General features: G+C 37.4%; 1 protein-coding gene across 2 annotated transcripts in view; it reads left to right on the top strand.

The window, feature by feature from the left end:
- The window catches only part of LOC136864592 (histone lysine demethylase PHF8), a 557749-nt gene that overhangs the window by 428695 nt on the left and 111683 nt on the right, over nt 1-17371 (top strand). For both annotated transcript variants that reach the window (XM_067141799.2, XM_067141798.2), the window contains one exon: nt 3892-4057. In XM_067141799.2, the coding sequence (XP_066997900.1) occupies nt 3892-4057 (166 nt within the window). The remainder of the gene's footprint in view (nt 1-3891; nt 4058-17371) is intronic.

Below are 17371 nucleotides of genomic sequence, written 5' to 3'. Positions count from 1 at the left end.
AAGGCCTAACAGTTCAGATTGTAAATCACTTTCAAAATCAGAGGACATAAAATGTTCGGAGCATATACGTGTCATTTTAGAAACTTCTTTTCTTTTACAAAAATGTGCCCATTGTTTTGCAGATTTGGGTCTTTGAGGAGTCTATAAAAGGACAACTTACGATTCTTTGCATTGTTGGAATGGTTTGTACGGCCTAGAACCACACAGTACAGCATTTTAACAGCACAAACACGATATATAGCCTGCACTGGAATTCACTTCGTTCACGAATGACACGCACAAGTTCACGACTTTCAAAACATTCGCAAACCTCAAAAGTAATTAAATCATTAAAGAAACAATGTACAGACTGCAGATGAACAGTAATGCACCAAACTTCACTGATTGGAATGAAAACAGTGACACCAAAGAATATATAGACTGATATTAACGCGCCAAACAATGCGCAGTGTAATGGGAGGGTCGGTCCAGTGACGTCACAACCATGGCAGTCTGCTGCGCATCCATCTTGAGATACCTACCATCTCTCTTCTAGCTACCGTGATACCAACTAAAGAAAACATTCTGTTAATAGAGAATAATCTCAAATCACATAGTCAACTTAGTAGAAATGAAGTAGACGAATTCATCACCATCCTTCAGTTCATCCTCAATAATAATTACTTTAAATGCAACGAAAACCTCTACCAACAAAAAGGATTGCCAATGGGTTCCCTAACGTCAGGCATATTAGCTGAAATATACCTAGATCATCTTGAACACACAAAAATGAGTAATATTCATAACATTCATATCTGGACAAGATATGTCAAGGCTTTTGCAAATTTAGACACACATTATACCAATAACTATCAAATACTGGAATAACTAAATACTTTGGATCCGCATATCAACTTACAGAAACTAACCATTCACTCAATTTCTTGGAATTAACAGTTACCAAGGTAAACAGTCATTTAGAATACGCCTATAGGAAACTGACAGAAACAACAAATGCTACAAGGCAGCATATTACAGTATGTTATATAGGGCATATAACATACCATTATCTAAAGTTAATCTGCATAAGGAAATGAACACTATTCAAGCTATAGCAAACAAAAATGGCTTTGCCAAGGGATTTGTCTACAAATCAATGTCTAAAAGTTTAAACAAACCTCAATCAAAATTAATTAAGGAACCTAAAAGTAAGAACGGATTTTCAACTTTTATCTTCAACTGCAAAAATATACACCATATAACTAATTTGCTCAAGAAACATGAAGTAAAAATAATTTTTAAAACTACTAATAACAACACCCATCTATTTCATAATTCCGATACCATCAACCGCACTAATAAATTTCACATCTCAGGTATTTACAGACTGGAATGTAAGGATTGTAAGCCAAGTTACATGGGACAGACAGGAAGGAACTTTGTAATACGTTACATAGAACATACCAATGCCACAAACATATCATGACAGACCTCAAACATAATTTTAATGAGATAAACAAGATTTACGTATCTTAAAAATTTTACGAAAAGGGATCACTGCTTAACATCACAGAGCAATTTTTCATTCAAATCGACCAGTAGGCCTACATCAATGCAAATTTTAATTTAAATGAACTAACAGGAAAAGTAAATATTTTGTATGATTCTCTCATTCCATTGATTGCTAACACGTATGTTAAAATGTTCTCCATCCCACACAATGTACATCAGTCCGTACTGCGACTTCAAGCCCCTTCTTCGATTCCGCCTACCACACCTCCCTCTCCCCTCCCTTACAACCTCTCATCCGTAAGAAGTCTCGAACAAAAGACAGTAGACATTGTAACGGAGACGTGATATTAAGATGGTCTACACGAACTAGAAGGAGTAAATACGTTACTTGAACGTATCCATTTCACACCCTCAGTTTTCTTCACTTATTTTCACTTAGTCTTTTCTACATTTACAAATATTCAATACTCCCTATCCAGATACTCATACAGATACTGCTGTGTTCTCAATATGTTTTGTCAAGAACCTAATGAAATAGTACTGAGCGGATGTTCATTCAAAAACAATTAACTGTTTGACTTCACTTGTTATAATAACCCACTACATAACATCAGTAACATAATATTATTTATCAAGTGTCACACATGCTATTTAAACATTGTGAAGTTAACAAACCCAATTTTACTTCTTATGGACAACAGCACCGGGCAGGTTAGCCATACGGTTAGGGGCGCACGGCTGTGAGCTTGTATCCGGGAGATAGTGGGTTCGAATCCCACTGTCGGCAGCCCTGAAGATGGTTTTCCGTAGTTTCCCATTTTCACACCAGGCAAATGCTGGGGCTGTACCTTAATTAAGGCCATGGCCGCTTCCTTCCAACTCCTAGGCCTTTCCTATCCCATCGTCGCCATAAGACCTATCTGTGTCGGTGCGACGTAAAGCCACGAGCAACATAACACAGCAATTGTTTTTTATTTAAGTTTTATAAAACTTTAACAGGCATAAATTATTTTAATAATATAAAGTACAGACTTACACAACACGCAATATGTATTAATGCAACAGACTGACAGGATATTTTGTGATATCGAGAAACTTGTATTTGTATGGTAAAATCCACCAAACCCATCTTACCAATAGATATAGTTCTTACAGACAATAATGATCAAGGAGTGTCATTAACATGATGTAGGGTAACGTAACCAACTTACATTAGTTTTATAACAATTTTAACTTCTGCAAGTTTTTTTGATACATCAAGTTTAGACTCATGTGCATCAATCAAGAAACAATTGACAAAATGATTTGTAAGATATTTGTGTAAGCTAATTAGTTTTTAATATTATTATGGCTGTAGGGCTAAAAATAGCTCAAGATTTGAGGGCCGAATCTAGTACCATATGTACATTTAACATTGTACTGTGTATCAATTTGAATTGTATTGATTAGGAGGAACAGCCATTTATGTTATGTTCGTAAAGCTAATTGTAAAAATATATATTGACTTTATATCCCACTGAGTTAGTCTACAGTTTTAGGAGATGCCGAAGTGCCATAATTTTGTCCTGCAGACATTTTTTACATGCCATTAAATCCGCTGACACGAGGTTGGCGTGTTAGATCACTGAGCCGGGATCAAACTCGCTAACTTGAGTTCAGCACTCTACTGTCTGAGCTACTCAGCCTGGCTCCAGTAATTCTGCCTGTAGTAGAATGATCCTATTGTTCTTTATGGCAGTTTATTCCTGTGTATACCACTTCCATGAGCGTTGCAGATGACTTAATCTGAGACAAGAAATTTTCACTATTCATTATCATCAACAGATACTTTTAGACCATTTTAGCATATAATATTCTCACATCCTGTGCTTTTTTTTTTTTTTTCATGTAGGTTTATATATGGTTGTAACTGTTCTTCATGGATGTTATTCGTGCTTGATTATCTGTACGTAAGCATTTGATGCCATCACTCCCTGCTAAAAGTATAGTTAAACTGGCTCAGAGACATTGTTTTGTTCAATCATTCCCTCAGTTTATCTCTCTCCCTTGTTCTCTTTTATTTTCTATTTAATTATTCAGTTAATTAAATGATATCTCATCTTATTAATTATGGTGTCAGAGGAAACTGTTTCAACATTGTATGGAAGAGGGCTTATAATATAACTGAAATTGCAGAGTTATCATACAGGAATGCAAATTTTAATTATTCTGTGTCTGTTGTTCTAAACTGTCGTATGATAAACTTGAATGTAAAATTCTTAAGAAAACATATTTTCAAAATGCTCCTTCACCTGCTGAGTTGTTTTCTATATATTACTCTGTCATTTTAGGTACCTACCAAGAAGAACTTTAGGATTATTTTCAGCTTATATTATAAAATAGTCAATGGTCTAATTGCAGGTGGGCATTTTCCTAATGGCAAATTACCTGCAGTTAACGAAATGGATGTAGCTGGGGAAGTGGATGTTGTTTCCGATGCTCCAAAAAATGGAATCGATGAACTTCTTAAAGCATCAGGATACACCGTTGAACCAGCTGAACACAATCTAAGGTTGGCTGATATCGAGTAAGTACACGCATACCCACCCCACTTTGTTCAGTCTACTCAAAGGGTTTCTGAATTGAACCTTACCTATTCCTGTGTTGGTACTCTTTATGTGTCAGTTTTATCTTCTTCATGCTGGGCTCTCTCTCATAATACCCCTGCATCTTAATCATGGCCATCCTGTCTGTTGTAATTTGTATATTTTGTTGGTATTCTCAGCATGCTCATTTCATTTAAGTTTGTGCACATTTGTTTCTCTAAGCCGCCTACGTACACGACACAAATTCTATTTTTATTTTTATTTTTTCTAAACTTTGCTCTGTCTTTTCTTGACTGTAATAGTGTTTCGGTCATACCTCTTCTTGGCTGCCTGAACCACCCTACTTTGCATTGTCACTGCTTCTTTCCAAGAGGTCGTGGTTTTCACTTTACGAAGGAAAAAAATTAAATGTATCCTCCTTTTCAATACATAATTCCATCATTAGATGGAGTTATAAAATTCAAACATGTTTAGACTGGTTTGAGCCATCTTCAGTGAAATAAGGGGGGTTAAAGTAATTTACATAATACAAGCTAAAAATGTGCTAAAAACATACTGAATTAACAAATGAAAGACAAAAGAGACATGAGGGAAATAAAAACAATACAGTATACAATATTTCCATCATTAGATGGAGCAATAATTCGTTGAGACAAATTCAGTGAAAAAAGGTTAATATAAAACAATTGAACCTAGAAAGTTTGTTAAACCTAAGATGAAAAGAACTGAAAAGGTTTAACACACTTATTGGGTTCAATTATGTTTTAACCTTTTCTTACTGAATTTGTCTAAATATTGTATATTGTATTGTTTTTATTTGTCATGTCTCTTTTGTTTTCATTTGTTCATTCATTATGTTTTTTAGCACAGTTTTAGCTTGTGTTACGTATATTACTTTAACCCCCCTTATTTCACTGAAGATGGCTCAAACAAGTCGAATCATGTTTGAATTTTATTACTTCATCTAATGATGGAATTATGTATTGGAAAGGAGGATACATTAAATTTTTTTCTTTGTAAAGTGAAAATGTCAATACGGAATGATTCTAATATCTCGTAATAAGTGGACATAGTTCAAATCCTGGTCAGTGATCAAATGTATCAGCCTCGTTTCAGCAGATTTTCTGGCCCAGCACTTCTGTCGTCTGAGCACTTCAGCCTGGCTCATCTACCTTAACCAATTAAATTCCAGAACTTTTTTTTTCTTCATAAACAGCTGAAATGCTTCATGGTGGCTCATTAGAATTAGAAAATAATACACAATAATATTTTACTATGTTCCCGTGCACACAAGGCTAGAGGAAGTATGTTGCAAAAACCCATCACCAGTAACAAAGGGCCAATGAAATTAGAAAAGAATTCTTGTTATTATACTAATTTATTGTCCACTTCTATTGTCTACTTCTATTTACATTGTACACTACTTATTACAAAATACTGCTCGCAATTGTTGGTGTATCGTTTGATTGTCTAGTTATAACACAACAGAAATTATCACACTAGCTAAAGATCACTGTCCTTATTTTCATATGTGAAATTTGAAGGAACACTTGTCATTCAGGGCTACAGAGCATTTAGGCTTATCTTATATTCATCTGAGATCTACAGAGGGCATATTGTGTTCGTTTGTCATGGTTCACAACAACATGCCCTCTTTCATCAAACTGGATATCTGACGAGACTCTTCTTGCACATGCAGTTGCCTGTTCTAGCTTTTAAGTGTTCCATACTTCCCAATGAGATTCTGCGCAACTTTCTGCAAAAACTCAGGAAGTCCATTATTTCACCATTCGCAGCTTCTGCAGACTTCTTGTGTAGCCCCCATGCTAACAGGCCACCACCACTTTGTTGATCGCACATTTATTCGATAACTGCTGATGTTCTTATCCATTTTGTCTGTTCCACCTACATGAATGTTGTACATTTTCACTATATTGGGCTGGTGAATGATGATTTTCTTCTTCAAGGACGATGAATACCTTTGAGTGTTGAATGGGCTTCAGTGCCTTCACAATCTGAAACAACAGTAATTATTTAATTTTCATTCCACTGACAAAGAAGTATTGTCAAAACCCGTTGGGGCGTTTTTGTGGGGACCAAAAAAAGTAACGTCATAAAGAGAGAACGTGCTAAAAAAATTAAAAGCAATTTCGCTGTTAAATTTTAGGTTAGGTTTGAACATAAAAATAATTACAACGAAAACAAAGAAACAAGTGTTCACAATTATAATTGATGATGATGATGATGTTGCTTGTTGTTTAAAAGTGCCTAACATTGAGGTCATCGGCCCCTAATGGTACGAAATGAGATGAAATGGAATGACAAATTAAAAGTCCAAAATCCTCCACTGACCAGAATTCAGAATGTGAGGACAAAAAATGAATGGATGGATATGAATTTAAAACAATGAGTGAATCTGACCCGCAATGTCTCGCATTCACAGAAATTGACGTGAAACAATAGTGTTACTGACCAAGGGACTGCGTCTATAGCATAATGGTACCAATTGGTAGGAAAGTAGACCCATGGTGTTTGTCATGGTGCGGTACTGCTCACAGGTAATGAAATTCGCACATCGAATACAGACCTATGGGGTTTTGGACATTGCGGCGCCATTTACAGGCAATGCAAACCTATGGTGTTCATCACATACGTGTACTAACCACAGGGACCCACACTATCCCATGGTGTTCCTCATATAGTGGGTACTAATCATAGGCAAGCAGGAACCATGGTGTCGCTCCTAAAGTGGTACGAATCACAGGTACTGTAGAAGCCGGCAGTGCACTCTGTTGCTACTAATCACAAACCTATTTGGTACCTAACATAGTGGTACTACGCGCAAGTAAAAGCGACCCATGGTGTTTCCTGCGTGCTGGTACGAATCACAAGTAGTTTCATGGTTCTAATACAATCATCCCTTGGTTGCCCCTTTTAGTTGCCTCTTATGACAGGCAGGGGATACCTTGGGTGTATTCTTCATCTGCGTCCCCCACCCACAGGGGATACAATTATAATTAATGAAATAAATAAATAAATCATACATTTTAGAACACCAACAGAGTAAAACATCAAGGAAAATTGTTCCTAGAAACGTGAACTATGCAAGTCACTTATGTTTAAAGTTGTTCTAGGAAAGTGTAACATCTGGGGGATTTGCGCACTTTTGATGTGTGGATTAGCATCCACTTTCTAATAAACTTTATTAATTTTTCATCATCTGTAAACTGTCTAAGCTTTCTTCTCCATAGCTGTGTGTTCTAAAGCTCCCACCACCTCACCAAATGTTAGGCCTGCCCATCCTGCTCCCAACAGCCCTCTAACGACAACACCTGTGCGCAAGGATCCGCCCACCCTTTCCCCCCCTCCGTGTCCTTCACCGCACCAGCCACACCGGTATAATACTAGAAGTAGAAAAGTCAGTCAAGCTAGCGTTGCTGGAACAGCCCGACGTACTTAACACGCACCGTACAAGTAAGTACCGCCTTAGGCATTTTTGACGTACGGGAAGTCTCGTGCACAATACTATTTAAGTAACTCTTTTCAACATTTTTTTCGGGTAAAACTCTATCATTTCTTCGAACAAATGTTTCAACAGGGTTAATAACACCCACTTGACCGTCTTTTGGATCCAATTGATTACCGTACTAACATAACTAAACACTGACATCAGCTAGTTTTGACACAACATTTTATCATTAGCAACGTCTCCACAAGAAGTCCCATCTTCTTTTCTATGACTTTCTGATAAATAAACCGTACATATTTTAACACATTTGATACGTTCGCACTTCTATTTTAAATAACTGACATTGATTTTACTATCTTGAACTCATGCTATGGGAATGGAGCAAACATCCCCCTTGGATGATTGTGCTTCTACACTCAAGGCCGTCACAGTCCTAATGATGTATAAGAAGAGGATCCATTTTGGTTTTAAACGCTCAAATATTCGTTATAATCTTCAAAAACTGTTAATTCATATTATTTTTAACATACTTTCTGTGCAATATCCCTATTTTAGATGTTACAGTATAACATTTTATGAGATCATTGTCCAACATTTTACTCTATAGTTTATAAGATCAGAAAGATCCCATAGCCAGTAATTTTTAAAATTGATATACAGGTAAGCTGATGATGCCCGTAAAAAAAAAAGGGGGGGGTGAAACATGTACCTATGACTTTTATGTATTATGTATAAATTTTAACCACATGAAATAGTGGATTGTATTGTATTGTATTGAACAGGTGGATCTATAAATATTATAATAATATTTGTGATATAAGTGGTATGTTTCGAGCTGTCAGCGGAGAGATGGCATGGAATGACGTTAGTAGACGAATATGTTTGTGTGTTGTCTTTAAGAGTAGGAAAGATCACAATATGAAGATAAAGTTGGCATTCAAGAGGACAAATTCAGGCAAATATTCATTTATAGGAAGGGGAGTTTAGGGTTTAGAATAACTTACCAAGGGAGATGTTCAATAAATTTCCAATTCCTTTGAAATCATTTAAGAAAAGGCTAGGAAAACAACAGATAGAGAATCTGCCACCTGAGCAACTGCCCTAAATTCAGAACAGTATTGATTGATTGATTGTATTATTTGTTAGGTTATGTCATGAAACCTTGCTGTATATTGAACCCTTTAAGGTCCTTCATAGGATACCTACCTTCCTTACCTATTAGCAAATCGGCATGATTCTTTCTCTTAGGTCATCTACAGGTTCTTCATCATTTGCTTAGGTAAGAGACAGGTTTCAGTAATTGAAACTATCTACTAAATGAGAGGAGTCAAGTCAAAGAAATTGATATTTATTCATTATTGATGATGAGGTCGAAGAAACTTGTGACATTATTATCATTCCTAAAGAGTGAACTCAATCTTGTACAGTTAAAAGAAACAAAACACTAATAACGATGATGAGACATACTGGCTTTGGAGACCTTAACTCAACTGCCTGAGGGGCATCCTTACTAGAAGCCACTGTCTTGATTTAAGAATGAAATAAAGTAAGTCTGGAGATCCCTAAGATTGGCTTCCATGTGCGACTGCATGTACCATCATAATGATTCGTGATGATCCAGCCCCCGTAGCATGAGCTCTGGACCGTTGGTTTAATTAAGGCAGTCCAGTCGGTATGTCCCACAGAGTGGTTGTACAGCATGGACCATTAATTGAATCGATGTGACCTGCGACTATGTCATAGACTGACATCTAACTTTGTAATTTACATTAAAGTCGTTGTGAATGATGACCGCAAGGTAAATAATGCTATAATGGCAGATGGCCTAATCTAAGTCACTGAGGTTGATGACCCCACGACCATCCAAATTTCTAAGCTGAAGGCAGAACACAATTAAGTTACAGTAGTAAATGACCAAGGTTTCCACATTAATAAATCCCCAGCACATCGGATACTCAACAAATCAAAATAAAAAATGATAACAACAAACACTCACAACACGTATGGCAGTAAAGTCCCTTTGCCATCGGACATGTCCCCTCAATCATTATGTTAATAAGTTGAGATTTCCCAGCAAATAAAACTAAGATTTCCAGAATACATTTTTCAAGATAGTCACTTGGTTTCAAGCTAATTCTCAAAATACGATTTCACTTAATTAAATAAATTAATAAATAAAGTAATGTCATAATCCTAATTAACAACAAATTTTATCTACCCCAGACGAACGGTTTCTTTAGTATCCCTAATTATTTAATTACAATATTGTTTTATACTCATACTTTTCTTCATTGCCGCTGAAAATGGGATACATTGTCATAATTACCAGTACAATTTATTTATTTCATGACATCAAAATGTGGGGAAGATATGGAAGCTAATGGGAATGGGAAGCGTTTGCTGGACTTCTGTGCTAGTATGGGTTTAGCTGTTACGAATACATTCTTCAAGCATAAGGCTATTCACCGCTACACGTGGGAGGCAAGGGGTACCAGATTCATAATAGACTATATCTTAACAGACTTTGAATTCAGGAAATCTGTTAGGAATGTACGAGTTCTTCGCGGATTTTTCGATGATACAGACCACTATCTGATCTGTAGTGAACTAAGTATCTCTAGGCCTAGGGTAGAGAAAGTGAAATCTGTCTGCAAACGAATAAGGGTAGAAAATCTCCAGGACGAGGAAATTAGACAGAAGTACATGGATATGATTAGTGAGAAGTTTCGAACGGTAGACAGTAAGCAGGTTCAGGATATAGAAAGTGAATGGGTGGCATACAAGGGATACTGTAGTAGAAACAGCAAGGGAATGCCTAGGAACAACGGTGTGTAAAGATTGGAAAAGGCAAACATCTTGGTGGAATGATGAAGTGAGAGCAGCCTGTAAACGTAAAAAGAAGGCTTATCAGAAATGGCTCCAAACAAGGGCCGAGGCAGACAGGGATTGGTACGTAGATGAAAGAAACAGAGTGAAACAAATAGTTGTTGAATCCAAAAAGAAGTCATGGAAAGGCTAGGTCACGCAGCAGGGAAACCTTTCTGGACAGTAATAAAGAATCTTAGGAAGGGAGGGAAAAAGGAAATGAACAGTGTTTTGAGTAATTCAGGTGAACTCATAATAGATCCCAGGGAATCACTGGAGAGATGGAGGGAATATTTTGAACATCTTCTCAGTGTAAAAGGAAATCATCCTGGTGGTGTTGCAAATAGCCAAGCTCATGGGGAGGAGGAAAATGATGTTGGTGAAATTATGCTTGAGGAAGTGGAAAGGATAGTAAATAAACTCCATTGTCATAAGGCAGCAGGAATAGATGAAATTAGACCTGAAATGGTGAAGTATAGTGGGAAGGCAGGGATGAAATGGCTTCATAGAGTAGTAAAATTAGCGTGGAGTGTTGGTAAGGTACCTTCAGATTGGACAAAAGCAGTAATTGCACCTATCTATAAGCAAGGGAACAGGAAGGATTGCAACAACTATCGAGGTATCTCATTGATTAGTATACCAGGCAAAATATTCACTGGCATCTTGGAAGGGAGGGTGCGATCAGTCGTTGAGAGGAAGTTGGATGAAAACCAGTGTGGTTTCAGAGGCTGTCAGGATCAGATTTTCAGTATGCGCCAGGTAATTGAAAAATGCTACGAGAGGAATAGGCAGTTGTGTTTATGTTTCGTAGATCTAGAGAAAGCATATGACAGGGTACCGAGGGAAAAGATGTTTGCCATACTGGGGGACTATGGAATTAAAGGTAGATTATTAAAATCAATCAGAGGCATTTATGTTGACAATTGGGCTTCAGTGAGAATTGATGGTAGAATGAGTTCTTGGTTCAGGGTACTTACAGGGGTTAGACAAGGCTGTAATCTTTCACCTTTGCTGTTCGTAGTTTACATGGATCATATGCTGAAAGGTATAAAATGGCAGGGAGGGATTCAGTTAGGTGGGGATGTAGTAAGCAGTTTGGCCTATGCTGACGACTTGGTCTTAATGGCAGACTGTGCCGAAAGCCTGCAGTCTAATATCTTGGAACTTGAAAATAGGTGCAATGAGTATGGTATGAAAATTAGCCTGTCGAAGACTAAATTGATGTCAGTCGGTAAGGAATTCAACAGAATTGAATGTCAGATTGGTGATACAAAGCTAGAACAGGTCGATAATTTCAAGTATTTAGGTTGTGTGTTCTCCCAGGATGGTAATATAGTAAGTGAGATTGAATCAAGGTGTAGTAAAGCTAATGCAGTGAGCTCGCAGTTGCGATCAGCAGTATTCTGTAAGAAGGAAGTCAGCTCCCAGACGAAACTATCTTTACATCGGTCTGTTTTCAGACCAACTTTGCTTTACGGGAGCGAAAGCTGGGTGGACTCAGGATATCTTATTTATAAGTTAGAAGTAACAGACATGAAAGTAGCAAGAATGATTGTTGGTACAAACAGGTGGGAACAATGGCAGGAGGGTACTCGGAATGAGGAGATAAAGGCTAATTTAGGAATGAACTCGATGGATGAAGCTGTATGCATAAACCGTCTTCGGTGGTGGGGTCATGTGAGGCGAATGGAGGAGGATAGGTTACCTAGGAGAATAATGGACTCTGTTATGGAGGGTAAGAGAAGTAGAGGGAGACCAAGACGATGATGGTTAGACTCGGTTTCTAACGATTTAAAGATACGAGGTATAGAACTAAATGAGGCCACAACACTAGTTGCAAATCGAGGATTATGGCGACGTTTAATCAATTCTCAGAGGCTTGCAGACTGAACGCTGAAAGGCATAACAGTCTATAATGATAATGTAAGTATGTATGTATCAATCAACAAGCTTACATTATTACACTAACAATCATTAAGAAACTGTCCGATTCGTTGTCTGAATGGTCAACGTACTGGCCTTCGGTTCAGAGGGTCCTGGGTTCAATTCGCGGCCAGGTTGGGGATTTTAACCCTAATTCTTTAATTCCAATGGCTCGGGGGCTGGGTGTATGTGGTGAATTGAACATTAGAAATCATCCCAGGTAGGGCCCTCATCTGCACAGACATGCAGGTCGCCTAATAGGCCGTCTACTAGAAAAAGACCTGCACCAGGCCTCTCCGGAGTTCATACGCCATTATTATCTTATTAAGAAACTAGCTTGGATAATCCTAACATTTAATCCTACAATCTGCATAAATTTACGCACAACGCAAAATAAACAATCCATGTCACATCACTTACATCGCCTACGGTTAGCCCCTGGACCAATTCCGGTACCTCCTTCGGTATGGTTTCAGGTCAGTGAGACTGAAATGTCGTAATTCAGCTCCCCCAACTCTGGGATGGATCGACTACTGCACACCATGTTCTCCACAAGCATGACCTCATATCACAAGAACCTACATTTGTGCCTTGGGAACTAACAACAACGCAACACTTTCATTCATCACAAACCGTATGGATTGACAGCTATCGTGACATTCAAACAAAACTTTGTACAACCCTCAAATAATAATATCAGACGACACCGCTACCGATTCTTAAATTTTGACATCCCTGAAAATGGTTATTTCCAACATATCATACCATTGTCTCATTTTGTCGCTTGGAAAATGAATTCAAGTTTCTACTAAAACGAGTCTCTTCTAAATAATGAAATCTAATTCCAAACATTTTACTACAAATGACGAATCTTTTTTGCTTATCGTCGCACCGACACAGATATGTCTTATGGCGACGATGGTATAGGAAAGGTCTAGGAGGTGGAAGGAAGCGGCCGTGGCCTTAATTAAGGTACAGTCCCGGCATTTGCCTGGTATGAAAATGGGGAAACCAAGGAAAACCATCTTTGGGGCGGCCGACAGTGGGGCTCGAACCCACTATCTGCCGATTACTGGATACTGGCCACACTTAAGCGACTTCAGCTTTCGAGCTCGGTATATGACGAATCTCACTTACAGTTTCTTTCTAACAGTGAGCTGGCTCGACCACCTAACAGCTGGCTGGAATAACGGGAACATGAGCTCCCCCCTCTCCCCCACATATCTCTAAACAAACACACATGTTATTTTAACTTGCATTAAACGAAAACCTCGCCTCGCTTGCAATTCACATGAAATATAATTCTTGACCCACATAGATTATGCAAAGAGATTTAATTTAAAACATCACACAAATATTATTATCCATCATGGTCCTACGGTTTCACGTGAAATCCTAACTATGGACTGACCCATATTCCCATCTCGATAAATTACACAAAATAACTCCCCGGGTTTCCTACGCTGAAAATCCTGCATCAACATAACAGGATTTCAACAACCTGATCGACATTCCTTCCCATTTTTGCAAAATTTGAAACACTCGCTATCACGAATTCTGTACACGATAAAAATATGGAATATCATTCTTGGGTTTTCCACAATGCTGTTACATAAAACACTCTGTGACAACTAACCACCTGCCCTAACATATGTGAGCTAATATTTCCAAACTGAAACTCACAAATTGACTTACAATATTTTTACCGTTATTTTCCTCTCATGAATTCTACACAGATTTCAACAGACTTTGAAATAGCAGTCCCTTATAACAAATTTTACCGCTCTCGCCTCGTAACTTTCCCTGACAAAAATTACGTCTCCGAACACAACGGTGTGCCTTCTGCGCCAGCTCTATATGAATAACCACGATTAGGCTTGCATGAATTTCATCTCTACACCGAACAGAAATTTATGATAAATTAACGTCTTGACTTTGGCATACCACAAATATAGAAAATAAACGTACGGAAATGATACTTTGCTTAGACATATTCGCTTCTCAACCATCAAATCTACTACTATACACCACTTCACACGCTAGTCTCGCGACTTTCCCGTTTATCCAAGTAATCCGCCAGCGCAGTAATACAACCATACTACTGATTAGCAACAAATGCACCGGCCAGTACTACCCTTAAACCGGTGGAAAAGCAACAAGGAAAAACAAAGTTAGAAAAATCAACCACAAAGGTAAGAACAAACACATAACTGGAACTTACCAAACAATAGGCCCATTAAAAACCCAGAGGAAGTGGAGAAAGTTTACTTGCTTCAGCGTTGAATTATGCAAGAGTATGAAAAAAAACTCGTGTTTCAATGAAAATAAGTTTTTAATCCAAGAAAGGGAAAAAATTAATCATGAAAACCCAAAATGAACATCGTCCCATTTAAGAAAACAATAACTGAATTAAGTGAACTGAAAACAATAAGTTAATAGTTGAAAAACATGGGCCCATCTACTTGACTTACTGAAATAAATTAAAATGAAAGGTTTTAAACCTTGGGATTAACCATTCCTAAACAATATTCCAGTGAAAATTTTTGGTAAGTGAGCATTCGCAAGAGTATTGAATTCTAGTCCAACAAATTAATTACAGGGGCTCAAATAATTTCCAAGTTACTGGAAGACACTTAGGATAAACAGAAAATATATAAATATGAGAGATTGAAAAGAACTGGGAAATGTTTCACAAGATCCAAATTTATGAAGAGTCATAGGTCACACAACCAACTCATGAAAACAACAGGGCTACACCCACCTCAGTAAAAAAAAAAAAAAAAGAAGTCATTGCCATAGCAACAAATACACACACAAGCTAACAAGCTAAACAACGAATAACGGACCAAGACCACCACAAAGGTCAGAAACATGAAATAAACAACAGTAAATCAAATCCACCCAAAGCTTTAAATTGCTAGAAAAAACAGAGTTAAAGGAAAGTTTAAAAGACCAAATAAATTAAAGGAAACTAGAATTTTTATGCCCCTGCAGAACCTCACATAGTTTTTAAACCACAGTATACGAAAATATGATTTAAATTTACATCATGAATTACAGACTTTTGACTGGTGAAAAATGACAGATAGAAAATTAACACATTTCTTATTTCAAAGAAATAACATGTCTATCAGTTTGGCATATTTCTTTAATAAATCTCACGACAATCAGTTACTACCTTAAAATATTATTAAACATTCAATAGCCGCCACGTGAAGAAAGATAATTCAAAACACTTTTGATCGCACGTATTTTCTTGTAGTTAAATTTCCAAATGAATTTTCAGTTTCATGATCAAAGAAGATAAGTTTGAAGCTCTTACGTGGGCAAATCCAATCCTCAGCCATGATGAGTCAGGTCATCGAATACTTACAAATGAATTGGTTTTCCCAGGTCACCATTAAATAGAAACATCACACTAGTAGGACGTTTCCAAATGAAAATAGGGTTTATAACCCATGATTCAAAACCCTCATCCTAGGTCTATATTCCAATAGAACGTTGGCATCTGGAGAGACCACCAAACACATCCACACACCATGGCTTCCTCAGGCCAAGTCAACTCACATCATGGCTATGCTGGCTCTCCCATTATTACAGGCTCACCGTGCTCCCATTGGTCGAAGACTCGTAGGATAGGCGACCTGTTTAGATAGCTAGCGCAAGATCGCAGCACTCTGCAGAAGGCGTATGAAACAACCAGTTCAATTAATACAAATATGTAAGAATCCTAGGAGTTTGCTATGAGTCCACAATCAGAAAAATAACTAATGTGAGACAAGTATTTCTAAAATCACAGTGTAGTACAGGAGAAATCACACATCTAGGTGCATTGAATGACAAGTATTTCTACAGCGATTGCCAGTTCAAAATAGTTTTCTGGAGAAGGATTTAAACGCGTTACTCCGTAACACAAGAAACAGTAAAAAATGACCTTTTGTCATATTCCTCTGACATTTTCACGAAGTGAAAGGGTGACCATACTGTGTCACAAATACACACAAAAAAATTGAGGACATCATGAAATAAATAAAAGCACTGTATAAATGTGGTAATTCACATACCTGTAGTTGTACGTCATCTCCCATCATTACAGGCTCACCAGCCTCTCTCATTCTTTATTTAGCCATCTTGACAGATAGTGGCTTTACAAGACGTATTTTTCCTTTCTCAGTCTTTTTTTTTAATCATTCACCTGAAAATAATGACATTAAACAAAAAAAATGCCCTTCACACGTTCTCTTCTGAATCAAACATGATTGTCAAGACACGAATCCGCATAGGCAAACAAAGTTAAATAAATAATATGGATTAATTCAGTTGCAGGACTTTGTCATTACAATGACCGTCTGTTGCCTTGTTATTAATTTACATGACGGTTCCACATGGGAATACCATAATCTTGACTGACATTCTTTCTCCACTTGGAGATGATATATAGCCACCTTTGGCCAAACTACCCTCTTGTATGGACTTAGTCTAAACAGCCAATTTTTACTGTTCTTCTGAGTAGTATGCAGTTGCTTCAAATTCTCTGAACACGATACGCAATAGGGAACATGCATGATCCGGGGTTTTAATTAAAAATATGCTAATCTGATTCAAAATTTCATGCAGAATTCAAAAGTGTGACCAGAATGTACAAATAATAACTCCAAACATGATAAAAATCTACGAAAATGTCACGTCACGCAAGTACGCGATCTCATTGGTCTGACGTCATCGTACAGGTTGACTGAATTAGCAGACGAAATAACACATAGTGTGCTGTGAGAAGCAGGATACACTTCGCGTATTTCTACTTTACGTTAGTGTCTTAGTACGGTTAAATTCGAGGTCTATACATTGGATAATAATCTGAGTGGTATATTTTAGACTTAAAATGAATCCTGCGCAGACAGTGAGGCAGAAAACTTGTAAATGGTGTAGAGATCCGATGTGCAATAGCACATCGCATACCATACCAAACAAATTGTTTATACATGTTTCAAAGACGCTAAAACTAGGGAGAAATGGATTTTGGCGAGCCGGAGAAATG

The sequence above is a fragment of the Anabrus simplex genome, chromosome 2 (genome assembly GCF_040414725.1).
Source record: "Anabrus simplex isolate iqAnaSimp1 chromosome 2, ASM4041472v1, whole genome shotgun sequence".
NCBI lineage: Eukaryota > Metazoa > Arthropoda > Insecta > Orthoptera > Tettigoniidae > Anabrus > Anabrus simplex.
Note: the sequence above shows the minus strand (reverse complement) of the source record. Positions and strands in the feature narration are given on the sequence as shown.